The sequence below is a fragment of the Phodopus roborovskii genome, unplaced genomic scaffold, assembly GCF_943737965.1.
Source record: "Phodopus roborovskii unplaced genomic scaffold, PHOROB, whole genome shotgun sequence".
Classification (NCBI taxonomy): Eukaryota; Metazoa; Chordata; class Mammalia; order Rodentia; family Cricetidae; genus Phodopus; species Phodopus roborovskii.
In genome coordinates this window covers 75,111-100,468 of record NW_026125157.1, presented here as the reverse complement: position 1 = coordinate 100,468, position 25,358 = coordinate 75,111, and the positions used below count along the sequence as shown (strand labels likewise).

At 38.3% G+C, this 25,358-nt stretch overlaps 1 protein-coding gene across 1 annotated transcript in view; it reads right to left on the bottom strand.

The window, feature by feature from the left end:
* The window catches only part of LOC127226284 (parathyroid hormone 2 receptor), a 62,682-nt gene that overhangs the window by 21,450 nt on the left and 15,874 nt on the right, over positions 1 to 25,358 (bottom strand). The window contains exons 3-9 of the mRNA XM_051190186.1: positions 24,282 to 24,392; positions 24,051 to 24,166; positions 15,712 to 15,809; positions 13,911 to 14,100; positions 12,634 to 12,787; positions 9,703 to 9,763; positions 5,207 to 5,270 (exon numbers count right to left, since the gene is read on the bottom strand). Of these exons, the coding sequence (XP_051046143.1) occupies positions 5,207 to 5,270; positions 9,703 to 9,763; positions 12,634 to 12,787; positions 13,911 to 14,100; positions 15,712 to 15,809; positions 24,051 to 24,166; positions 24,282 to 24,392 (794 nt within the window). The remainder of the gene's footprint in view (positions 1 to 5,206; positions 5,271 to 9,702; positions 9,764 to 12,633; positions 12,788 to 13,910; positions 14,101 to 15,711; positions 15,810 to 24,050; positions 24,167 to 24,281; positions 24,393 to 25,358) is intronic.

Genomic DNA, 25,358 nt, shown 5'->3' with positions numbered 1-25,358 from the left:
CCATGGAAGGCCTCACCCTCCCTGGGGAGTAGGAAGGGGATGGGATTGGGGTTGGTGGGGGTACAGGGGAAGAGGGGAGGATTCAGGAACAGGGATTAATATATAAAACAAGATTGTTTCTAATTTAAAATTATATATATATACATATATATGATCACATAATAAAAAAATTAAATAAAAACAGTTGAAGGGAATTAAGGAAGACACAGATAAATGAGAAAATATCCCATGTAGATAGATGGGATGAATTAATTTGTTGAAATGGCCATTATACCAAGAAAGGTCACCATATTCAATGCAATCTTTATCAAAATTCCAAATACATTCTTCCCAGAAGTAGAAAAAAGAAAGCAAACCTAAATGCATTTGAAACTACCTAAAATGCCAAATAGTCGAAACAATATTGAGCAGGGCCAAAACTGAAAGCATACTATTTGATTTCAAATTGTTTCACAAAGTCACACTAATCAAAACAGTGTGGCAGTATCATATAAAAATGCAGGTGGCCCACTGGAACTAAAGGTCTCACAAATAAACCCACCTATCTATGCTCAAATAATTTTCAAGAGGAAAAGTGAGGACACACAACATGGAAAAGACAGTTTCTTCAATAAATGGTGTTAAAGAAACTAGCTATCCATATACAGAAGAATGAAATTGGATCCTTTAGTCTGTGATCATACCACAGACTAAATCACCTCAAAGTATACTAAAATCTTAAATGTAAGACCTTTAATGTAATGCTTCATTACATTGATTAGGGAAATATATGTTTATATATCCCCCAAACTGCAGGCAACAAACTGAATGAAGAGAAACCTGTCAAAGGCAGTCTAGCACCACAGTCTACTCTCTATGACAGGTCAGACCTCCCTAGGGATTCATACAAGTCCACGTGCAGAAAAAAAAAAATGCTGTATATGTCAGTTCTGATGGGATTTACCTGTAAACTCAGAACTCAGAGCACGTAGGCAAAAGGATCAGAAGTTCTAGACCAACCTGGACTACAGAGCAGCATCCTGTCTCAAAACAACCTATAGCCATACAAAAGGAGCAAATATCGCTACACAGACAAGTCATGCACTATGGTGCCAATGCTCTCACTCTCTACACCTCTACACAGACTCAGTGAGAGGAGACACATACAGGCAGCTGCCACACGTGGGTTTTGACTGACTGCTTGGCTGGATTGCCATGGAAAGTAACCAGGAAGTCAGTTTCTCTTTAATCAAATATTTATTGACTTCAGAAATGGGACCTCACATGAGAAGCAAGAAAGTGAAAGTAAAAATAAGAATATTACTTTATATTTTCCCTCAGTATACAGAAAGTGAGTCCTGAAATGCCTCACCAGAAAAGTTATGGAAACAGAGGCATACTTAACTTTTTTAGACTCTAAATACCTATGCTTGGTAAACATTAAAAAAAAAAAAAAAGCTTTCTGCTATCCAAAACAGTTCATACCCAAAAAAGTTTTTGGTTTACTTTTTGAGATTGTACTTTATACAACTGTCAGAGAATTATCCATTTGGGGTATGCACTTTCACAGTCTTCTTTACAATATCTAAGCCATAGATAGCATAGCAGACTTTAAGCATAAGGGATGAAATAGCATTCTATCACCAGAAAGCTCTGCATATCCAAAGTCTCTTTGGGGAACAAAAAGTGTCTCTGAGAGGCCTTCTGTGTCTAAAGTCACTTACAGATAGGAATACATGCTTTAGTATTAACATTACTGTGATTTTGAAACTTAAGTTATCTTTTATCACTCTATGGAACACCAGTCTTGGTCCAGTTGTTCATTCTGGGACACAAGAACCTGGAACCCCTACCAAGTTCCCACCAACCTCCAGTAAAAGCATGACCACGGAGACCTACCTGCCCTCGGTATCCTTACTACCTAACAGCCCCACTGACAATCTCCTCCAGGCCCCAAGGACTCTCTGAGTGAGAGCTCTGATTCCATGGGTCTTTGGTATAAAAATCTTGGGTTCTCCACCACTTGCAGAACACTTGCTCAATTTCTTATGAGACATGAAAACCTCTACATCGTCTGTCCCCAGCATTCCTCATATTTAGTTCCTGATGCTAGCACACACAACATGAAGTCTCCTGAGTAAATTGGGAGGGGAGGGAAGGGAGGTAGGAGAAAGAGGAGGGGAGCAGGGAAGGGGGAGGATAACATGAGGGATCAGGAAGGTCGAGTTGGGGAAAGAACAGAGAAGGAGAGCAAGGAGATACCTTAATAGAGAGAGCCATTATGGACTTAACCAGAAATCTGGCACTAGGGAAATCTCCAAGGATCCATAAGGATGACCCCAACTAAGAATTTGAGCAATAATGGAGAGGCTACCTTAAATGCCCTTTTCCTATAATGAGATTGATGACTACCTTAAATACCATCATAGAGCCTTCATCCAGTAGCTGATGGAAGCAGAAGCAGAGATTCATAGCTAACCACTGAGCTGAATCTAGTTGTACAGAGGGAAGAGATGAGCAAATGGGTCAAAACCATGATGGGGAAACCCACAGAAACAGCTGACCTGAGCAAGTGGGAACTCAAGGACCCCAGTCTGACAGCTGGGCAACCTGCATAAAACCGAACCAGGCCCCCTGAACGTGGGTGTCAGTTGGGGGGCCTGGACAGTCTATGGGACCTCTGGCAGTGGAACCAGTATTTACCCCTGGTGCACAAATGATCTTTGGGAGCCCATTCTCTATGGAGGGATACTCTCTCAGCCTAGATACAGGGGGAAGGATCTAGGTCCTGTCCCAAATGATGTGACAGATTTTGATGATCCCCCATGGGAAGTCTCACCCTCTCTTAAGAGTAGATAGGGAGTGGAATGGGAGGATTAGTTGGGGGATGGGAGGATGGGAAGGAGAGGAAACTGGGATTAGTATGTAAACTAAAATTGTTTTAATTTAAATAAAAATGAATTAAAAATAAAAAGGAAAGCACTCTAAAAATATCTTCATGAATCAATAAACAAATGAACGAAGCCACCCCATTAATTACTAATTTTCTTGCTTGTGGTTTTCTAGTATTAATCGCTACCTTCTTTTGAAATAGATATGAAAGCACCTTTCATTTTCTAATGGCCAGTTTTACTTATAAAGCACTAATCTTCAGAATTGAAGGAAATAGTCACTTCATAGAGAACCAAGGTTCTAACATGCATTGAACTGGGTTTGCTGTATCTTCCAACTCTTGACTCTATTGTATTGATGTGTATGCTTTCAGGATTCCTCTCAGCCATTTCCATCAGCAATCTTACTACCTGAGGTGATAAATTCATTCTGGTTATCCAAGCAGGCCCTTCCTCAAGGAGCTGTCTGTTAAGACTTATCTCTTGACTCTCAGGATAATTCCTCATTTTATTATAAGCTCTACGTTTTGATTTTTCTTTGTAGCGCTGGCTTTTCTTTCCCTCAGGCTTCTACTTGCCTTTTAAATTTTCTTCCTTATAACTCAACTTTCTCCAAGTTATTGGTAGAAATAAGGGATATATTGATTTCCAATGTAATTTCTGGCATCTGATGAGAACTTGCTGATACGTTCACAGACTAAATAAATGGTGAAGAACTGAGGAATTTCTTTTATAATTGAATTGTAATAATAAACCCCAAAGGCAATTTTTGCTGAACAGATAGTTGCTCTTGAATTTTATCTATGATTTATAAGACTGACTGAAAGAACTTTATCATATTGGAAGTAGCCAATGATTCTTGGGCTGGAAGATGTCTTGTTCAGTGACACCCTTGCCCTACAAGCATGAGGACCTGAGTTCAATCCTGAACCTGTCCGTTTGATTTCCCTCTCTAAACATCAACATCCACAAGCCTCGCGTGAAGGTCCTGTTTGACCTGCACTATTGTTCTTTTGCCAGTTTTCCTACAAGCAACATAAACGCCTATTGATTGTCTAGATACAACATGGTCATGGGCTGGGAAAGTGGATGACACTTGTAAGGAAAGGAGAGAGGAGGCAAGAAGGAGGCAGTGGTGGGGGGGAGGAAGGGGCAAACAGAGGAGAAATGTGATCAAAGAAAAGCAAAAGCAGTAATTGGGCTTTTAAATTACTTTCTAAGGTGTTAACGTCTATCATTTGTGTTTTTCAGATGTGCACCATCTTACACAAAAGGACTTTGGGAGCACATTCCCCATGGAGGGTTACTCCCTTAACGTAGAGGCAGGAGGGAGGGCCTAGTCCCTACTCCAAATGACTTGACAGATTTTGTTGTCCCCTCCTGGAAGACACCATCCTCCCTGTGGAGTGGAGGGGAATGGGATGGGAGGGTGGTCAAGGGACATGGGAAGGAGGGAGAGAGGAAGGGAGAGAGAGAGGGGGAGGGAGGGAGGGGGAGGAAACTGGGATCAATATGTAAAATAAGAAAATAAATAAATTTTTAAAAAGAAGTGCACCATCTTGTATTACATGCAATAACCAAGTGAATATAAACTAGAGTAATCTCTTCATCAAGCCACAGAGAAGCAGATACCATGGAATCATCCATGAAAGTGAAGAGTAAGCATTTTTCTGAGTCTTGTTGGCCCAGCTGTGTAACTTTGTTTTCCTCAGCAACCCAGATGAAATACACAGTAAAAATATTCAGGCACATGGGTCTTGAGCAGTATACACCAGCTCTAGCCTTTTCCTTTGTTACCTGGTAGACAGGGTCTTGTAGAGCATCTCTTTTTGGGGACCTGACCCATGTCCACAGAGCAAGAGGACAAACAGGAAAGTCAGGGGATGCTCTAGAGAGGACCTCACTATCACTGTTTCCCCAAAATTCTTTGCTCGGCCATTATCCTACCTTTCCCTTGTTGCTACCTCCATTCACTAATGGGTACTAAGAACATTAACTCCAGTTAATGCAGTTGGTAAAAGGGGGGCTGCTATGGGGCCTTAAAATCCCTGCACATGTAAATATTTGCAGAACTGCCCCCTCAGAACTGTCCCCAGATTCCACCTGGTTACCTTGATTTGAAGAATGGCAAGCACTGTCTGTACCAGTTCCAGTGTTGGCCACAAACAGGGCCTGACCCCCAGCACTGAGCTCTCCCAGCTGTTGAGAAACATGTGAAAGTTCCTAAAATCCTACTGTACAATAAAGCAGCAAGCAGACTTGCCCAGAGTTTTAGTGGTGATTTTATTGTTATTATTATTATTATTAATTGATGTTACATAAACTTTTAAACTTACCCCAATAGCAGCTAAGATTGGAGCCTGGTAAATCCACCGGTCTCCAGCGCTAAGTTCCCAACACCTGAGATGCAGAAGAAGGAAGGAATGGAGGGAGGAAGAAAGAAAGGAAGGAAGGAAGGAAAACGGAAAGAAAAAAAAGAAAAAAAGTTTAATGAATAAATTTGGCAAAATGAACAAATGAGAATCAACTCTAGTCCAAGCTGCTTCTTTTGGAGAAAAAAAAAAAAAAGTACGTTTTTAAAATTCTTATCCTGAAGTATCCAGGATATTGAAAACATGTTGTAAGTCCTGATTTTCTTACCATGAGGAAGCCCATACATGAGTGCTATAATATTGGGGAGTTACTTCTATAGTGTTCAGGTCTACAGAGTTGTTTCTATAGCCACAAAAACAAACAAACAGGAAAAACCTAGTTTCTTCTTGTGGCATAACAGTACTTTGCTTATATTGACATCACAATAAGACATAATTATTTAAGTTTTGGCAAAAAAAATTTATCACTTTCAGAGATAGATTTATTTCATATTATCTATAGAACTACAACAGAAAATTGAACACAAATAGTTCTTATATAAATAAAAACTCAGCTTCGTTGATAAACTATAAATTGTTAGCATCCTGTTGAGTAGATTTTGCATTTATTTGTAAATCTTCAGTATTAAATTTCATGAATATAAGAGGTTCATTCATGTCTCATTTGAACCAATTTAACATCTTCCTAGTTACTCATTGAATAGGGAATTAATTTTGGCAGGTGTTCATTTAATATCTGTGTATGATCCATGATTTTATCCTTAAGTTTTATAGTTTATTTTAATAGCATTAGTAAAAATACCCCACAATTTAGCTATTTGCTATAATTAGTTCCTAATTCCTAACGAAATTTAAGTAACACATGGTCAGAGATCAGTGTTGGGAGACCGCGGGGTGTTGTGAGGTATCTTAAGTGCCCAGACCATATAGAATGCAGAGGGCCATTAAATATTTGTATTATTGAAATGACATAAATTGAATCCAAAATAAGTTTAACTCCACTTCACCTAATCTGGTTTGTAAAAGACATACACTAAATTAAATATTACAGATTTTTTAATTACTTCTACTTACAAGCTTAATGTAACACTTGAAGCAATTATTTTAAACTTACAGACAGGTAAATAAATGTCTTCCATTTCTTCTACTCAGACAAAAGTCAGTATTGATTATACCCATAGAAAATGATACAAAGAATTTGAGGCAATAAAACGCTAATTTTTCAAATTCTAGATAATAATCTTATCAAGAGATTGTACTTTATCAATATCTTACTATGTGTTTTTAGCGTACATTTTTCATATACAAGTAATATAGTCTCACTTCAAAAGCCATAAAATAGAAAAGGACACTTTGATCTTCCCTGCATTTCTCATTATGTTATTAAATATGAGACAGTGCCTATGCAGTTCTAAATTAGACAAACTGCGTACCCTTGCTTTCCCTTATTGCTGTATTTTGGATCATAAATTACCCTCCAGAATCCCGTGCATTTAAGGCTTTATCTCCTACTGGAAGGTGGTAGGATCTCTACCAGGTGGCACCTAGTGGAAGGAAGTTGAACTGTTAGAGAATGCCTTGAGGGAGAAATTGGGAGCCTCCAGCCCCTTCCTTTTGATTTCCAGACACCATGAAGTAAACAGCCCCTTTTCATTGTGATGAACTATATACTCCCAACAACAATTGAGGGTCAAGACCTCCGAGCATTAAATATAAGCTTTCTCCTTTTAAGGTGACTGTCTTGAGTATTGTGTCACAATAACAGAAAGCTGTGATGGCTAATACAGATTATCAGCATGATATGATCTAGAGTCACCCACAAGACAAATCTCTGGTCCTGTCTGTGCATTTCTCAATGGGTGGTTGATTTCTGAAACCCCACCCTAAATATGGGTGGCACCATTCAGTGAGAGTCCTGAACTGAATAAAAAGAAGACAGCAAGCAGAGTGTACGCCTTAATCCTTCTCTGCACCCTGACCACATAACAGTGACCAGCCACCTCATGGCCTACCTCCATGACTTCTCACCATGATACCCTCAAACCGGGAACCAAAATAAGTCTTGCTTAAGTTGCTTTTGTCTGCTATTTTTGTCACCGGAGCAATAAATGGAACCAAAACACTAACACAATTATCTCACACACAAAAAAATATAATTTGTATGCTGCTGTACAATTTTCCTTTTGAATACACATATAAAATTGCATCTATATTTCCATATTGGTACAAAAAATACATCAGTTGCACATGCATTTTTGCAAGCCTGTAACAGAGATCAACAAAACCCCTACATCAAACTAATTCTGATCCCTCCCAGCTGAAGTCTGCACAGCCAATGAACTTGGAATCTTAACAGGATGGAAATCTATGACACAGAACTGTTTCACTGGCGCATGGAACACTGAATTGAACATTTCACACATTGTGTGCAGGCATTTCTTTCACATTATTCAATAGACAAAGAAGATAAAAGAGTGTTACTAAGTTGCACACATCATGAATCACACTACCCTCAAAAACCTTCGTCTATAAAGTCTTGATGTACCAGCTACAAGGCTTTTGTATTTCATATATTTTCAATTCAGGTTTTTAGCATTTAATAATATCCTCACAATCTTTTTTGCTTAGCCTCCCTGACATTTTAGCATCATGTCTCCTAACAAGTGGGATTCCGTCATGCAAATTCCAACTCTATAAAGTCATTATATTTGAAAGTAGGTCAAGAATCAGCTGTCTCTAAATGCATCAAAAACTTGACTTTGATGGGTTAGGGTGCTAAAATTTCAAATTTCCTTTTTGACATAATAAAAGAGGCAAGTGAGATTTCAGACATCTTCAAGAAAATGCTGTAACTCCTTATTTTAAATAAATTTTTCAGTGGCCCACATCATACATAGCTGAGGAACTAGACTCAGTTCAAATTATTTTAAGTAGATTTCACCACTCTACGAAATAAAGTTGAATGTTGTAGTTTCAGGCTCAGGTGTTTAACTAGAAAGTAGGACTTTATACATCAATATTGGGAACATGTACCATCCTAACAGTGAGTAAGCCAGGCCCCCTACTTTCCCCTCCCTCTGCACAATATTCAGTAAAAATAGAGGAGGCAAGAGGGACTGGACCCTGAAGAGTATGCAAATCCTAAAATGTTTGAGTACAAATCTTTGTTGCCTTCTCTACTGCACAACCTACCTTTGCTTCTGAATGATGAAGCTAAAGTAGAACAAAGGAGTTACAGGCCCCTCACTCACTGGTATCCCTTATCTCCTCTAAATGAACCAAGAATAAAGTAGGTTTGTTTCAATTGCTGTGATAAAATGCCCTGACAAGAAGCAATTAGGGAGAAGGAGGATTATTTGGCTAACATTTCTAAGTTACTGACCATTAATGAGGGCAAGCCAAGGCAGGAACTCAATCAACTAGTCACACCACACCCATAGTCAGATAGAAACAAAAGCATCCATGCTGCCTGCTTGTTTGCTAGATACTTGTTTGCTAGATACTTGTTTGCAAGATACTTGTTTGCTACCTTTCTTCTAGCTTACGGTAATTCAGGCCCTCTGTCTAAGGAATTGTGCTGCCCACAGGCATCAGGATCTTCCCATATCAATTAAGATAATCCTCTGCAGACATGCTGACCAGCTGAATTCTAGACAATTCCTCAACAAGAACTCTCTTCTCCCATGGTTTTAAGTTGCAGCAAGCTAGTTGGTATTTAAAACCACCACAGGTGTCTTATAAAGCATTGCCAGTTTTGTAAGTAAATAGAACCAAGAAACAAAAAGTATTTATTTTACAATTTTATCAATTAGCTTAGCTTCCCCTGATCTAATAAAACTTGATAAAATGTTAAGACTGGGCCAGGCAGTGGGGAGTGCACTCCTTTAATTCCACCACTTGGGAGCCAGAGGCAGGTGGGTCTCCAAGTTTGAGACCAGCCTGATCTACAGAATGAGTCCCAGGGCAGCCAGGGCTGCACAGAGAAACTCTGTCTTGAAAAGCCAAAAAGGAAAAATAAAATAAGACTGGAAGTGACTTCTTTTGTATTTCCAATAGCTTAGGGCTGAGGGTCTAATTTAGTGATAGACTGCATGCCTAGAAAGTACAAGGATCTGGGCTCACACCTTGACATCACACACAAGCAGGCAAAAACCAAAAACCAAAAACCAAAAAACAAAAAACAAAAACCTCCCTCAAAGACATGTTTTGATCATCATTTTTTTTTTTTTTCGTTGATTACATAGATCACGGAGTTCAACATCTGAATCTCTATGTGAGCCTCTCTGTTCTCTGACCTATTTGCTAAACAGCTTCTGGACAGTGCAATGGAGTCTACTATGGCACCATTACACACAAGCCACTTCGTGTGACTTCAGAAAAGGACCACAATATCAGGAACAGCAGCCATGAGAAAACCTGAATCCACAGAAACCCCCACCTCCATTTTGATTTCCACTAACCTGGTGTCTGCCACAGTGGCCCGCACCACTGCCCAAGCTACAACAAACGCTGCTGGAAATCCTGTAACAAGAAAAGGGTTTGGAATCCATGTTTACTTTCAGATTGGATTGTTTTTTTCTCACCTATAATTAGCAGTTGAGAGAGAAAAATAGACATATTAAAAAAAATAGTGTTGCAATTAAGAAAAATGCACCTAATGCCAGCTCATCCATTTGAAAAGTGAGTGACAATGTAAAGGGAAAATTGTACCTGGAAATCTGAGAATGATGGTGTTTGGTCAAACCACATTTGGAGGGAACTGGAATCCCCGAGGCCATAACCATGCAGAGGGTGGTCCACTCTGACTTTTGCCACACAAACACATGCTTCCCAGGAGTGGGGCAATAAGGGTGAAAGCTGGAAGAAGCTGGAAGAAGCTGTGATGCTTTAAGAGCATCACACTGTTTGTATTCTAAGTGGAAGGCAAGGAGAAGCTACCAGCAGGTTTCAAAGTCAGGAAGGCTTTGGCTTTGTCCTTACTTTTGGCTCCTAACCTTGACCCCAAACAAGCTCCTGTCCATACTCTTGGGACTGAACTGACACTCAGAAAACAGGTATTATAAAGAGAGTGTGTTATGCCTGGCTCACTCCGATTCCTTTGTCAACATTGCTCTCTCTTGCATAACATTCACTCTACCTCAGCAGACAGTCAAATAGGTTTTGGCTCCTCTTCAAATTGTACCTTTCTTTTCCTTTCAATGTACTATCTAAAATTATTACTTTAAAAATCAATGTAAACAGTGTACCACTACAACATGGGGACTAGATTTCTGAGTCCTTGCCTAGCTGAAGAGAGCTTAAAGCCATAGTCGGCTCAAATGAGTGATAAAAAGAAAGCAACCAAGTTCACGTTCTATAATAAAGCCAGTAAATCATGTCATTGAGAGAAAATAAACAATTGGATTCTCTACTTCCAAAAAGCATCCTGCAAAGCAGATGTCATGTTTTTAAGCATTTGAAGAATGGGATTTGTAAAAAAAAAAAAAAAAAAAAAAAATAGAATCAGTCTCTCAGTTTATGAGATAGGAGAACAGCAATCTATTAATCAACCAGATCTAAAATTGTTCTTTTTAAAGAGTTTTGTTTTAGGAGCCGGGAGTTTGTCTTACAAGGCTTTTACTATTCTTCTCATTAAATATGCCCTAGATGGCATTTCTCAACTGTGGGTCATAGGGTGACATGTCAGATAACCTGCATATCAGATATCTACATTACAACTCATAACAGTAGCAAAATTGCAGTTATGAAGTTGTAACAAAATAATTTCATGGTTGGGGGTCACCACAACATGAGGAACTGCATTAAGGGGTCACAGCATTAGGACAGTTGAGAACCATTGCCCTAGAATCTCTTTTAAAGGCTGGAGTTGCAAAGAGAGAGTCAGAAGATAGACTAGCTACAGAATTTATTGTTATGTGGGATTGTGCTAATGGAATCAACCTGAAGATGCGTAAAAGATGTTCCTTATCCATGTCTGTGCGAGTCCTATGCACTTTATTGTGTGTTCTTAAACCCCTCTCATGAAGTAGAGATCCAAAAGGACTGTGCTTATTTACTGTTGCATCATGCCAATGACAAAAATCATTGTGAGAAAATTAAGTTTGTAAAAGAAAGTTAGAAACCTAATTCGCATGGAAGTGTATGAGAAACAAGTCACTTTTATCCGTTTCTCTTTCCTCCATTGAAAGATTTGAAACCAGGTCTCCAAGTTTTCACTGAGACCAACTCCCAACTTTATTAGAGCAAAAACAGACTGTGCTGAGTGGCAAGAGCCCGAATAAAGAGATGGTGAGGAGGCCTGAACCCGTTCATTATCAAGCCATGAGAAATCAGAGGAGGAAAAAAAAAGAAAACAAATTCATAATGTGCACAATCACTGTAGAATTTCATAAGAGGAAAGAAGCAAGCTGAGTTCACAGACAAAACTTTACTAATAAACATCGTTTCAAAATTATAACAGCATTATAGCCAGCTGACATTTTGTCTTCCTAAAGGCCTTTAGTGACTTATCCAAAAGTTCCCTTTCCTTAGTTCACATTTTCAGATGCTGTGACTCTTTTAAGGCAAAATGGGCAGAGGAAAAGGTTCCTGCATCATTGGGAGGAGAAGAAAGTCTTCCAATTTAGTTCTGAGACATTAGTTCATTCCCCTATGCTGAGTGCTCATAATTCAAATATTAAAGTAACAACTAGGTCTGTCTGCAACTGTTCACTCTCCAGATGCTTCTCTTCTAACCACTTCAGGCTTTCCTTTCCCTGAAATTTCAACAAGTACACTGTATCCTTTTCTCTGTTTCCTGTTGAGATCTTGCATGATCCAGTAATTGCCTGGTACTGGTAAGTAGTTTGTGGAATGTGAATATCCTGTTTTTAAATTTATTCCACTGAAAGTAATAAAAATGGTCGCCTTCCAAGAATGGTAAGGCTCCATAACTAGTTGTAACTTTATGTGTTAAATACAGTCAACATAGTACTATAGATGCTTTTGTGACAGACATTCTCATTATTTGATCTGGAAACACAAATCAGAGATCTGCTGTTGTAGCTTATAAATTCAACTTTCAAAACCGTTAGGAAGAAATCATGGACAGAGCAGACATGTCACATGGCATGGACCTGGAAGGTTTGAACAAATACAGCTAATAATGTGCTCTTTCCAGTTTCCTCCACAGAGTTCTAGTGAGAATTGGCCTAGGAACACTAACCGCAATTTGAGTTTGAGAAGGTTGTTAAATGCATTTCATTAACAGGACAATGAAACAAAAGAAAAGTAATAAGGTAAGATGGGCAGGATCATTGTAGGGGAAATAACTGCAAGAATGCTGGTGATGAACAAAACGCAATACACTCAATCCCATAACTAGTCAGAGGAAAGGCGATGTGAGTGCTTACCCCAGCCTATCAAGATGAAGCCCCACAGGTATTTGGTGTCCGAAAAGAAAGACACAAAGATTAAGTTATGCAGGTAGAGCCCTTCCACCAGGATCCAATAATAGTTTGTAGACAAGAAATAAATAAACATCACAACAGCGATCTTGCACCCGACCTGTTACAAATGAACCAGAATTGCATTGAATTAGGACATTTCATTACTCTGAATACCGCCCTGAGACCACTAAAATATAATTCTTTTATTTATCTTCTGGTGATCAAAAATGTCTTATATTTTTGGTTGTAAGCCTAGCCTTTAAAAAATGGCTGAGCCATCTTCATGAGAATGCTAAGAACATTGAAGAGACCAGAATCAAGTTGTCTTAACACAGGACTCTAAAAACTACAGACTTGATTCTGTTTGTAAGGTAAGGTATTTTTTCTTTTAATAGTTACCAAATTTCATAATTCTTTCTTTTTATAAAATATATGACACGATCATCAGGAAAAAATAGAATAAAAAATGAGGAAAATGTTAGTATTAGTCATGTTTCTAAGATGAATTTGTTTCATTCCGGGATTTTCATGTTAGTAGTACAGCAAAATAAATTGCATTAACTTTAATGACTAAAAGGAGTAAACATTTCCCATGATAGGAATGACATAAGGGCTCATGGGTCTGCTGAACTGAGCTGGACTCAGTTCATCTTCCCCTCGCAGAGTCTGCTTGGTCCTGCTCATTGTCACTTTACTCCACAAGACAAGGGAAAGCAAACCACAGGTGGGAACAGGATCACACTACAGGACAACAAAGTCAAAGGGAAACAGAGATACAGATGGCCATTCACTGGGACTGTGAAGAAAAGTCAGTCTGCTATGATTATGTGCCAGGTGCCAACCTAAGTTGATCATCTCCCATGACCAAATTTACTGAACTACTGTGTGACTCTGAACTCTAAGACTGGGGCATTTAGAGAAAAGTATCATGCCTTGGAATGTTGTGCTGAGACAAAAAAGGGTACAATAGGAGGTTGACTATGGTAGCCTTTTACATCCTAAGCATCTGCTTTTGCTGATGAGATTTTATTTTTGAAAGTACCCATGACAGCCACTGCGATACATACATCAAATTCCATTGCAATCATGCACTTCCCAGATACTCTTGAAAAATGAATTCAAATGAGTGATTAGAAATGAGAGGACAGATAGATGATAGATAGTTAATAAATGTTTAGTGAAATATAAAATGGATCTTATTTATACAAATTCTGTAGTGAGAGGAAATAAAAAACACGTACATACTGAGATTTGTCCACAGACGGTCCTCCAATGAAATTCTGAAGGTCACCCTGCATCACCAGAGACTGCAGAGCCTCTATTCCTAGGTGAGCCTGGGCCACTCTGTCCTTGACAAAGATGCTCACAGCTCTCAGCATGAAGGACACAAACAAATGCAGGTGGATATAGTTCCTAGTGCAGTGCAATCGTCTATGCAGAGAAAACTTTCATTATTTAGATTGGATAAAATTATAACAGAGGAAGGAAATACGTCTGACAAGCACAAACACATCCCCTCTTACGGAAAACATGGTAAACTCCAAAGTGAACAGTCATTATCATGTTTCTTACAGAAACTACTTTAGTCTAAAATTAAAATATAACTTTATGAGTATTGATTTCAAATATATTCTGACCTACAATCATTGGAGTCCAGTTTTTGCTTTGTTAACTACAGTGTGACCTCTCTCTCTTTTTTTCTCTCTCTCTTCCTCTCTCTCTCCTCTTGGATTCCATTAGTAAAAGTCTGTTACATATTCACTAAATGAACTGGGAGGTCAGAAAAGAAATTCTGAGTTCTCAGATAACAAGATAACAAACGTGGGTTTGATTACTCCAACCCTGTTTGTTCTTTGTTGACATCCTACATTTATGTATCACTTGATGTCTCAGTCAGAGACCTTCCTTCTCCCTTTTCTACCCTCCAAAACCACTGCACACTGGCTGGCACTGTGCAAATCACCGTGTACTCCCTCAGGGCACCTTTAGCCCCATCTCCCAGTCCTTTTATCGACTCCTGGACTCGCAACTGTGTGTATGGTACTACAACCATCCAATGCATGCTGTTCTCTGCTGTAGTTCAGTTTTGTTGGTTACAATTTTGAATCAATTCAAATGTTATAGAATTGTGTTGATCACAAATGTAATACTGTTTTATGTGCTGATATTAAAGAATTTAGAACATACTTTTGTTCAATAGTACCAAAATAATTTGGGGAAAATGAGTTATTCCACCATGAATGAAAATTTTTGTCAAATTATGCACAGTTCCAACCACTTTGCAAACAGTCATACTGAGCTAGAGATTTATTAGCCTGAAGGCTTCACATACCTGATGCTTTCGGTTTTTAGAAAACATGAGAATGAATTGTCAAAAACAATTAACAATATGTTTCGTTAAGAATCTTGTATTAGCTAAAAAAGAGAGATTGGAATGGGGAAGTAACTCAGTTGGTAGAGTACTTGCCCTAGGATCATATAAAGCAGGTAGGGTACTTAGACTGCTATCCCAGCACTGTGCAAGCAGAGGCAGGGAGATCAGGATCAGATAGATCATCGTTAGTGCCCAAAGGAAGTAGCACTAGAGGTGTTGTCTTGTCAGAGGAAGTGTGTCACTGGGGGGCAGGCTTTGAGGTCTCTTTGCTCAAGCTTCTCTCAGTGACAGTCAGGTGACTTCCTGTTGCCTGCAAGATGTAACACTCTCAGCTCCAGCACCACGTCTGCTGCATGCTGCCATGCTCCCTGCCATGATGATAACAGACTGAAGCTCTGAAACCATAAGTGAGCCACCCCAATTAAATGTTTTCTTTATAAGAACTGCCATGGTCACGGTGTCTCTTCACAGCCATAAAAACCCTAATTAAAACTACAAACCACACAGTGAATCTGAGGCCAGCCTGGGCTACATGAGACCCTTATCTCAAAAAATAAATTTTATTAGGAAAAGATTAGAGAACACAGATTGTATGCATTGGATGTCTTCTACAGATAGGCATTAGAACATTCTTCTAGAAAAAGAAAAACTAATTGGGAACCTCTCACCTGAAGTAGCCAATGATGAGAATGGCCACAGCCAAGGAGCCAAAAGAGATGGAGTAGCCAACAGTGTACAGGACATAGAGGCTTTCAAAGAAATCTTGCTGTAGGGGAAAAGACAGTCAACATATGTAAAAGAATTATATCACTTTAGAATATTGTGTCTGGGTCTCTCTAGCTGTTACAGGCTGTAATTTACATGCAATGAAATCGGCAAGTCTAAGACACATTTCTTGACAGAATTTGTGCCCCTTGCTAGTAAAAATCCACCCACTGTGCACCCACACACAACCACTATTCTACAAGTTAGCTTTCTCTATTCACTCACTTCATATTCTTTCAGACTGTTCTTAGACTTAAAAATTAAAAAATGTATGCTCTTTTGAGAATAGTCTTTGATAATCTTCAGTACTATTACATGTATTTATACTTCATTTCCTGTTAATTTTTTTTTATTTAAAGCAATAGACTCACAGAATATGAAAAAATATAATAAGCGGTCTTTTATGTACCCTCCATCCATTGTCTTTTAATGGTTTTATCTAACATAATTATACTAAGATATACAAACCAAGAATTCAACACTGTTGCAATGTACTGATAGCTATTTCTGTGTAATTGCATCACACATGAAAATGTTTATGACTACCATTGAATTCAAGACACAGAAGTCATCCACCAGTGCAAAGATCTACTATACTGCTCATATGTGGCCATGTTTACCTGCTTCTTCCCCAGAATCCAACACCTGGCAACTTTGAATCTGTTTTCCATCACATGATTTTCTTTTCATGGTGGTATGTAAACCAACTGAGACATTAAAAGATTTACTGAAGGGTCCTTGAGATTCAAGTTGTTACATTCATTTCTAATTAGTTTTTTCTCTTAATGCTGTATGGTATCCATGGTTTGTGCATGTCATTATTATATTTGAGTGAGTTCTTTATCAATAGTATATAGTTGGATCATATTTTAACAGATTCAATGAGTTGATTTGTGCATTTAGAGTAATTTTATACAGAATTTTTTATTGTTATTTTTTTCTCTTTAAAAAACTTTCTAATTTGTGAGTTGTTTGAACACTTTTAGAATTCTACTTTATTATTTTGTATATTACTTTTACCTACTGAATGTTGAAGCTGTACTCCTGTATGGAATAATTTCAAATTTTCAATTATTTCATTTTCTAATTAGGACATCAATATTATAACTTTCTTTCTATGTTCACACTTGTCATTTCACATAATTTATGGTACTTTTAATTTTTACTTATTTAGTTTGTACTTTTCCCTGAGTCATTCAATTTTCAACTGTTTATTAATTGTTTATGTACTTATTATTTTATTTTAATTAATCATTTTATAGTCAGAGACCATATTTAGAATCTCAGTCAAGGCACTTATGGAGAGTTATTTTTAGACTAGTGTAATTTCTATCTATGATGAAACTTTAGTATGTACTCTAAAAAATGTAGCTTTTGAATTATTGAATATTCTATAAATGTCAATTTGATCCAATGTTTTAAAGATAGCCTGTAGAAAATGTATTATCTGTTGTTTGAGAATGATAATTTTAAAATCCAGCTTGCTGGTATGTAGGTATTTCTCATATTAGCTCTGACAGCTTTTGTTTCGTGGCAACTTTTAAGATGTTCTGTAGCTTGACAATCAAATAATGCTACAAGGAACTTGGGTAAACAAATGTCTCTCCAATGTTCTTTTTGTCTTTTTGGTAATAATTGTTCTAATAAATATAGGGTATATATTGTTGTAGCTTTAATTTACATTTTCTAGTGATTGATCATTTACATTTTTCTGATTAGTACTATGTTGGCCATGCTTTCTTATCTCTGTTGGCTGTTTGCTTGTTGTTTTTTTTTTTTTTTTTTTTTTTTGAGAAATGTCTATTTCCATCCTTAGCCTGTGAAATAATTGCTCTAATTCTTAAATTGCTCTAATTCTTAAATTGAGTTGGCCTTATTCCTTGTGTCCTTTGATATATCCTTTGGGGGAAGGGGTCCTTATTACATAGGCTAGACTGGTTTTGAACTCACAATCCTCCTAGCCTTACCTGCCACACTGTGGAATTAGAGGTCTGCTATACTATGTCTGCATGGATACAGTCTCTCATGGTTCTTGTGTATGTTCTCCTTCTCTGTAGGTTGTCTCTTTGTTCTGGTGATTATTTCACTGATTATCTCTTTTGTCTGTATTGTTATTGTCTACCATTTTGGAGGTCACATCCAAGAACCAGATGAATCTGATGAAGGTTTTCCTCTCTGTATTCTCTTCTAGTTTTACAATTTCAGAAGTTACACAGATGTCATTAGCCCTTTTGACTTTATTTTTACACATTAGATAACAGTCCTTGTATTCTTCAGCATGGTGATACAAAGCAATCCCAACATCATTTATTGAAAAGGCTGGCTTTTCATTATAGGTTTGAAGAGTAAACTGACTATAAAGTAATGTCCAGAGACCTACAAGGATGACCCCAACTAACAATCTGAGCAACAGTAGAGAGGCTACCTTAAATGCCCTTCCCTGATAATGGGATTGATAACTAACCTATGTGCCATCATAGAGCCCTCATCTAGTAGCAGAAGCAGACACCCACAGCTAAACACTGAGCCAAACTCCTGGAATCCAGTTGCAGAGAGAGATAAGAAAAGGGGTCAAGACCAGGCTACAGAAACCCATAGAGATAGCTAACCTGAACAAGGGGGAGATCATGAACCCCCAGACTGATATCTGGGAAACCAGCATTGGACACACTCAGACCCATGAACGTGGGTCTCAGTTAGGCCTGGGCAGTCTAAGGGACCTCTGACAATGGAACCAGGATATATCCCTGGTGCACAAAAGGACTTTGGGAGCACATTCCCCATGGAGTGATACTCCCTTTACCTAGAGTCGGGAGGGAGGGCCTAGTCCCTACTCCAAATGACTTGACAGATTTAGAAGACCCCTTCTGGAAGTCATCACATTCCCTGTGGAGTGGGGGGGATGGGAGGAGGGTCAGAGGGCATGGGAGAGAGGGAGAAGGAACTAAGATTGATATGTAAAATAAAAAAATAATAAGTATGTATTTTTAAAAGGAAAGAAAAGGCTGGCTTTTCCCCATTGTGTGTTCTTTTGGTACCTTTCTCAAAACTTAGTCAGCCATGAATATGTAGATTCACTTCTAACTGGCTATTCTATCCCATAGGTCTGTCTTTATGCCAGTATCATGCAGCCCTGGTTATTAAGTTTTGCAATGCATTTTGAAGTTGAATATTTGAGATTTGTCATCACTCAAAATAATTTGTGTGTATTTGTGTTCTTTTTGTGAGTCTATACTAAATTTTAGAATAGTTCCATCTATTTCTGTAAAAAATATAAGTCACTAAAATTCTTACAGGGACTAGATTGAAGCTATAAATCAATTTTGTTATTATGGGCATTTTAATATTAACTCGCCTAATCCATGAATATTGGCTACCTTTATTCTAATTTGTAGCTTCAATTTCTTCCATCAGTATTTCATAGTTTCAGTGTACAGATCTTAAAGTCCCTTGAGTAATTTATTTCTAATTGTTTCATGTCACTTGGCAAATGGAAATGACATTATTTTCTTGGTGGTTTGGGGGGGTTTATTAATGTAGGTAAACCTTACTCATTTTGTGCCTGAAACATCACTGAATTCGTTCATTAGCTCTAGTAGTCTTTCAATGTGCTGGAGTTTTCTATACGATTATATCTTCAGCAAGTACAAGCAATCTTACTTCTTTCCCAATGCATATGCCTTTGATTATTTCTTTCTCTTTTGCTCTGCTAGAATACCTAGAGTTAAAATAAATGGAAGACCACCCTTGAATCCTTGCTGCATCTCCGGAGATTTTTCTCCACCTGCCAATTGCAACACTCTTCATATGAAAACCCTTCTCAGCTGCTTTGTCAGGCTGCAGCCTTGTGCTCAAGTCTTGTGTGGCTGGACAGTGTTTCTTCTGTGATCTGCCTGACCCACAGTCATCATATACTCAATGAGAGGTTCATTTGTGTCAAGAGATTTCTCTCATTTTCCTGTCCCCAAGACTTCAGATAACTTATGATTTTTTTTTAATTTAAATCAGAAACAATCTTATTTTACATACCAGTCCCAGTTTCCTCTCCCTCCTGTTCTCCCAATTCCCCTACCCCCATCCACTCCTCAGAGAGGATGAGGACTCCCATGGGGAATCATCAAAGTATGCCACATCATTTGGGACAAGACCAAGGCTCCCCCCCCACCATGTATCTAGGCTAAGAGAGTATAACTCCATAGGGAATGAACTCCAAGAAGCCAGTTCATGAACTAGGGATAAATACTGGTTCCACTGCCAGAGGCCCCATAAACTGCCCAGGGCCCCCCAGCTGACACCCTCGTTCAGGGGACCTGGATTAGTCTCATGCAGGTTCTCCTGCTCCAAACTTGTTTATCTGTATCTTATTTCACACCATACCTTCCACTGTCCCACCCTTAGCATACTTCAATGCTACACATGGTAAAGGCCCCAAGGAATGTCACTGTCACTAGGGTTTAATCCTATTTGATTAAGTCCTTACGCTAGCTCTTGTCTGTTAAAAGTTTGTTGGAAAGACTTTGTTTTGTTTTGTTTTCCAAGACAGGGTTTGTCTGTGTAGCCCTGACTGTCCTGCAACTAGCTCTGTAGACCAGACTGATCTTGAACTCAGAGATATCTGCCTGTCTCTGCCTCCCGAGTGATGGGAGTAAAGGTGAGCACCACCACTGCCAGCCTGGTTTGAAAGCTTTTATCCTTCTTACTTTATTTTATCCCCTTCTCTGGAATGCTTGCTCCCTTCTGCTACAGATTCACAGGGGTCCCGGGGCCACTTCTCTGTCTTAAAGAAAAAGCTTACCCATTGCTAAAACTGATGAACTTCTACAAACTATTGATTTGGAATACAATTTGAATTATTCATAATATACACTGTAACAACTGATTGTTCGATAAAGGTTTTTGGGGTTTTTTGTTTGTTTGTTTGTTTGTTTTGTTTTGTTTCTTTTTTCCATTCAACTTCCCTACTCCAAATCTTTATAATCAATCTTGGAAGTAAACTTAAGACCTATAGGAGTATGGCCTTTTGAGATTTTTGTTCTCTCTACTTTTTAAAATTTAATTAAAATATAGTTATATCACTTACCCTCTTGCTTTCCTGACCCATATCCCTCCCACTTCCCCCTCAAATTCATGGCCTACTCTCCTTTAACCATTGTTATTACATATGCACATACATGAATAGACATATAAATACAACCTGCTGAGTCCCTTCAGGGTTGTTGCCTTCATGTACATGGTTCTAGGGCTGACCATTTGGGATTGAATTACTAATCAGAGGGAGCTCCATGAGGGAGGCTAATTTTCCCTCTCTAGGCAGTCATTAATTGCTGGAGCTCTTCTTCTAAGAGTGGGTCCCCAGAGGTTCCCCCTATCTACATTAACATGTCAACTGGTATTAGAATTGTTCAGGTTAGCAGCCATGCTATCACCAAGTAATACAGCTACAACATGACTCCTACATCTAAAGTTTAAGAAACATGGAGGAAGAGGAGGCAGAAAGATTTTAAGAGCCAGGAGACCAGGAAATATACTGTGAGACTGTACCTTCTAGTTATAACAGAAAAACTACACTCAAGAAAGCCCTTTGAGATGTTTAATATAAATTGCTAATTGTATTCTAAGTTGCATACATCTATTAGACAAGAGAAAGCTTACATGATGCTTTGTATAAAATGCTACTGTTTAACATATCAGGCTCTAATGGGGTTAGCTTAAGCACCTGCATATAGATGTCAGAGGTCAGTTCTGGGGGTCTTCTTGTATCATCCATGTTTTCAAGCAATTAACTTTAATTATTCTTTTGTTAATTAAATTTGTTCTTTGCCAGTTTCATACATGTAAATTCTTTCAGACAATCTCTCCCTGAACCTGGAGCTCACCATTTTGGCTACAATGGTTTGACCAGTAAGCACCAAGAATCTGCTTGTCTTTAACAGAGAGCACTTGGGTTATAAAAACATCCTGCTGTCCCCAGCTTTACTGAGGGTGCTAGAGATCCAAAGTATATCTTCATAAACTAAGCAGTTTATCTACTGAGCCTTCTCCCTAGCCCAATTCTCTACATTTTTTAATATTAAAGAAATAAAACTGCTTAATAATCACAAGATTCTTTACCTCTTAGTAAGGTTTCAAATAATTTTCATATGAAATAGTAGATAGATAGATTACTATCATATAATGGTATATATAATAATAGATATAGTTTTATATATAATAGTATATGATGGTGTGTGTGTGAGAGAGAGAGAGAGGCAGAGAGAGCTAGAGTTTGGATGCCCAGAAGCCCACATAAAAGCCAGTAGACAAAGAGGCAGCCCATAATTCCAGCCTCAGAAGTCAAGGGATTCCCAGAGCAAATTGACTGCTGTGACTCATCAAATGGTGAGCTCTAGGTTTGACTGAGAGACCTAGCCTCAATGAACAAAGAGGATGAGTGACTGGGAATGTACCTCAACACCGACCAACCTCAGGACTCCATATACATTCTCACAAAAGTGGACACATGCATGCACATACATATTAAAATGGGGGAAAAGAAATAGTATTTATCCTGGGTTTATTAGCCATCCTTCACTATTATTCTTCTTAGATTGCACTATAATCACAAGATTAGAGTTCTGTATAAATAAAGCCTTGGTGATGAATAGCCATGTAAAAACTGTGAAAGACCAGTATTTGTCATTCTTTTCCACACAAGAAAGGATCACCACCGAGCACACCACTTGTCGGTGAATGTTAACTTTTTATTTTTCATACTCACATTTTATTGGCATTTTAAAAGCACCTTTAGTTATCGGTGATTTTTTTTTTCTTTTCTGTCAAAGACTGAAATGATTTTGTAGCATCTCATGGTAATTACCTCAGTGCTAGAATGAGTTGCCTTGTAAAGTATATAGCAATGTCACATTGTCTGTTTAAGAACTTGGAAGTAAAAAGCTAAAGGCTGAAAATTACTGAAGAACTCACTGAGGTGGTGAAACTTGGTCATTAAAAAAAAAAAGAAGGAAAAGAAAGGAAGTTTTATTTGCACAGAATGGACAAAGAAACCTTCATCTCAAATACTTCCTGGATCAGGATTTTTATGGCTATGAAGAGACACAATGACCATGGCACCTCTTAAAAAGGAAAACATTTCATTGGGACTGGCTTATAGTTTAGAGGTTTAGCCCATTATCATCATGTCAGGAAGCAAGGCAGAATGCAGGCAGATATGGATCAGAAGCAGAGAGTCTTTACATCTTGATCCAAAGACAACAGGAATTTAACTGTCTCACTCGGTATTGTTTGAGCATATATGAGACCTCAAAACCAGCCTTCACAGTAACACATTTCCTCCAACAAAGCCACACCTCCTAATAGTGCCACTCCCATTGGGGACAACTGTCTTTCAAACTACCACACTCCCCACTACAGTTCTCCCTTCAAACAGAGCTACTATGTGATGGCCTGTAAATGGTCCTCATAAAAGTTCTTGTATATCAACTCACTACACTCATTCCCAGCTTCATGGTCATATGTCACCACACACTTCTGCTCAACATGTCTATGTGATTGGAAATTTATGACTTCTGAACCACTGCATATAAATTTTTTAACATTTACGTATGGTTGCAGCACCAAACCACTCTAATAGGAAACTGGGATCCCAGAGTTTAGCACTCAACCCTGCCATCAACACACTGTCACCTGGACCCACAGTGTTTCTCTGGCTCATAGTTGACTCATATCTATGAAATGAAGGTACTGTACTGGAAGACCTATATGCTTTAACTTGCTCAGTATAATGCTACAACTCTGATTCATCGCTTAAAATGAAATCATCAAATGCAATCTTCTGAAATGGAACACACTAAATGTGTCATTCACTAAAATGAAAATATCCTTCAGAAACATAGTGGGATAATATTTGACACTCATAAGTAATTAAGAGTGAATCATGTTGCAGTTGCTCACTACCTATTTGTATACATATACTATAACATAATATAGAAAAATATAACAATGTAATATAATAAATTGTATGTGTGTGTGTCTATGTGTGTATATTCCAGATACCTCTAAAATAAAGAAAACAGGAGAAAGGTTCAGCTGCATCTGAAAGGATTCTACCAATATTTTTTATCTTTCATGATCATTGTGTCGTTGAATAAAAAGGATATTGTATGTAATGGTTGACAAGCAAAACTTGTGTAAAAACATTGTTCTGCTTTTCCTTGGGAATTCACAAACATGGAAATGTCATTACCTTTCCTAAGCTGATATCTGGCTGCAGAAAACAGTCTGAATAATTAGCCCATGTTTTATTTGAGCTATGAATAAAATCCCACGTTCCATTGGGGGTACAGTGCCGGAAAGCAACTCCTGGAAAGACATGAAAGATGCTGAGATTACACAGTTCCCCGAAAGTCTGTTATTAAACATCAAAGAAAAGAGTAAATGTCTGGCTGCAATCAATCATCTTGGAAAAGTTCAATACCTTTATGATTGAAGTCATAAATATAAGGAGGGCATGGCACAGCTGACATTTTCCCCACTGTCCCTCTAGGCCAACAGATGAGTCCATCCCATTCTGGGAGGCAACTTCCTTCTGATGAGAGACAGAAAATAAAAGGAAGAACAAATGCTTTCAACACAGAAAACTCCCGCTCAGTCCCTGGAGTAAAATGTAAAACAAACCTGTAAATTTGGAAACTAAACCAGAAGAAATGAGATGCAAATACCTCCAAATGTCTCATAGTGGCCACATTAGCAGAAGTCTTTGATCAGCTAAATTAAAGTATCCAAATCATTCTAGCATATTCACTGTAAAAGCAATGACAATTAATGTTTAAGAGACATTAGGAATATGTGAAATATTTCTTCCAACTGTCCTGGTAGTCACTACGAATTTTACCTTAGATTTTTTAAAAAACTATTGTTGAAGAGCATGGTATGAAGAAGTAATTCAAAATTTAAGTTCTTTTTACCAGTAAGTAGGATTCCTGTGCTCACCTCAGACACAGCTGTCATGGTTCTACACTTCTCTATTTTTTACTTTTCAATCATTTATTTATTTCTCTTTTATGTGTATTGTTTTTTTTTCTTGCATGTATGTCTCTGTGAGGGTATCAAATCTCCTAGAACTGGAGTTACAGACAGTTGTGAGCTGCCATGTGAGTGCTTGGAATTGAACCCTGGTCCTTTGGAAAAGCAGTCAGAGCTCTTAACCACTGAGCCCCCTCTACACTTCTCAGAACAAATGCAGTCTCGTCATTGTTACAGCCTCTAAGTTCATCACACCTCTAGCTAGAGTAACTGGGTGAGTTTCCAGCAGATCGAGCTTACTGAATATCCCCTCCATTTTTTCTTCCTCCTCCTCTTCCTCTCTACACCCTTAAGCCCCTCTCCAGGACAATTTTCTACAGCTCTCCCTAACTGTGTTTGTGCTTCTCTTGTGTTTTTGGTTATGAGCCTAGCCTTTAATGGCTGAGCCATCTCTTCAGCCCATTGTGCTTCTCGTGATTAGCTTTGGGAAGTAATGGAACATGTTAGGATAGAGAGGGAGCCTAGCTAA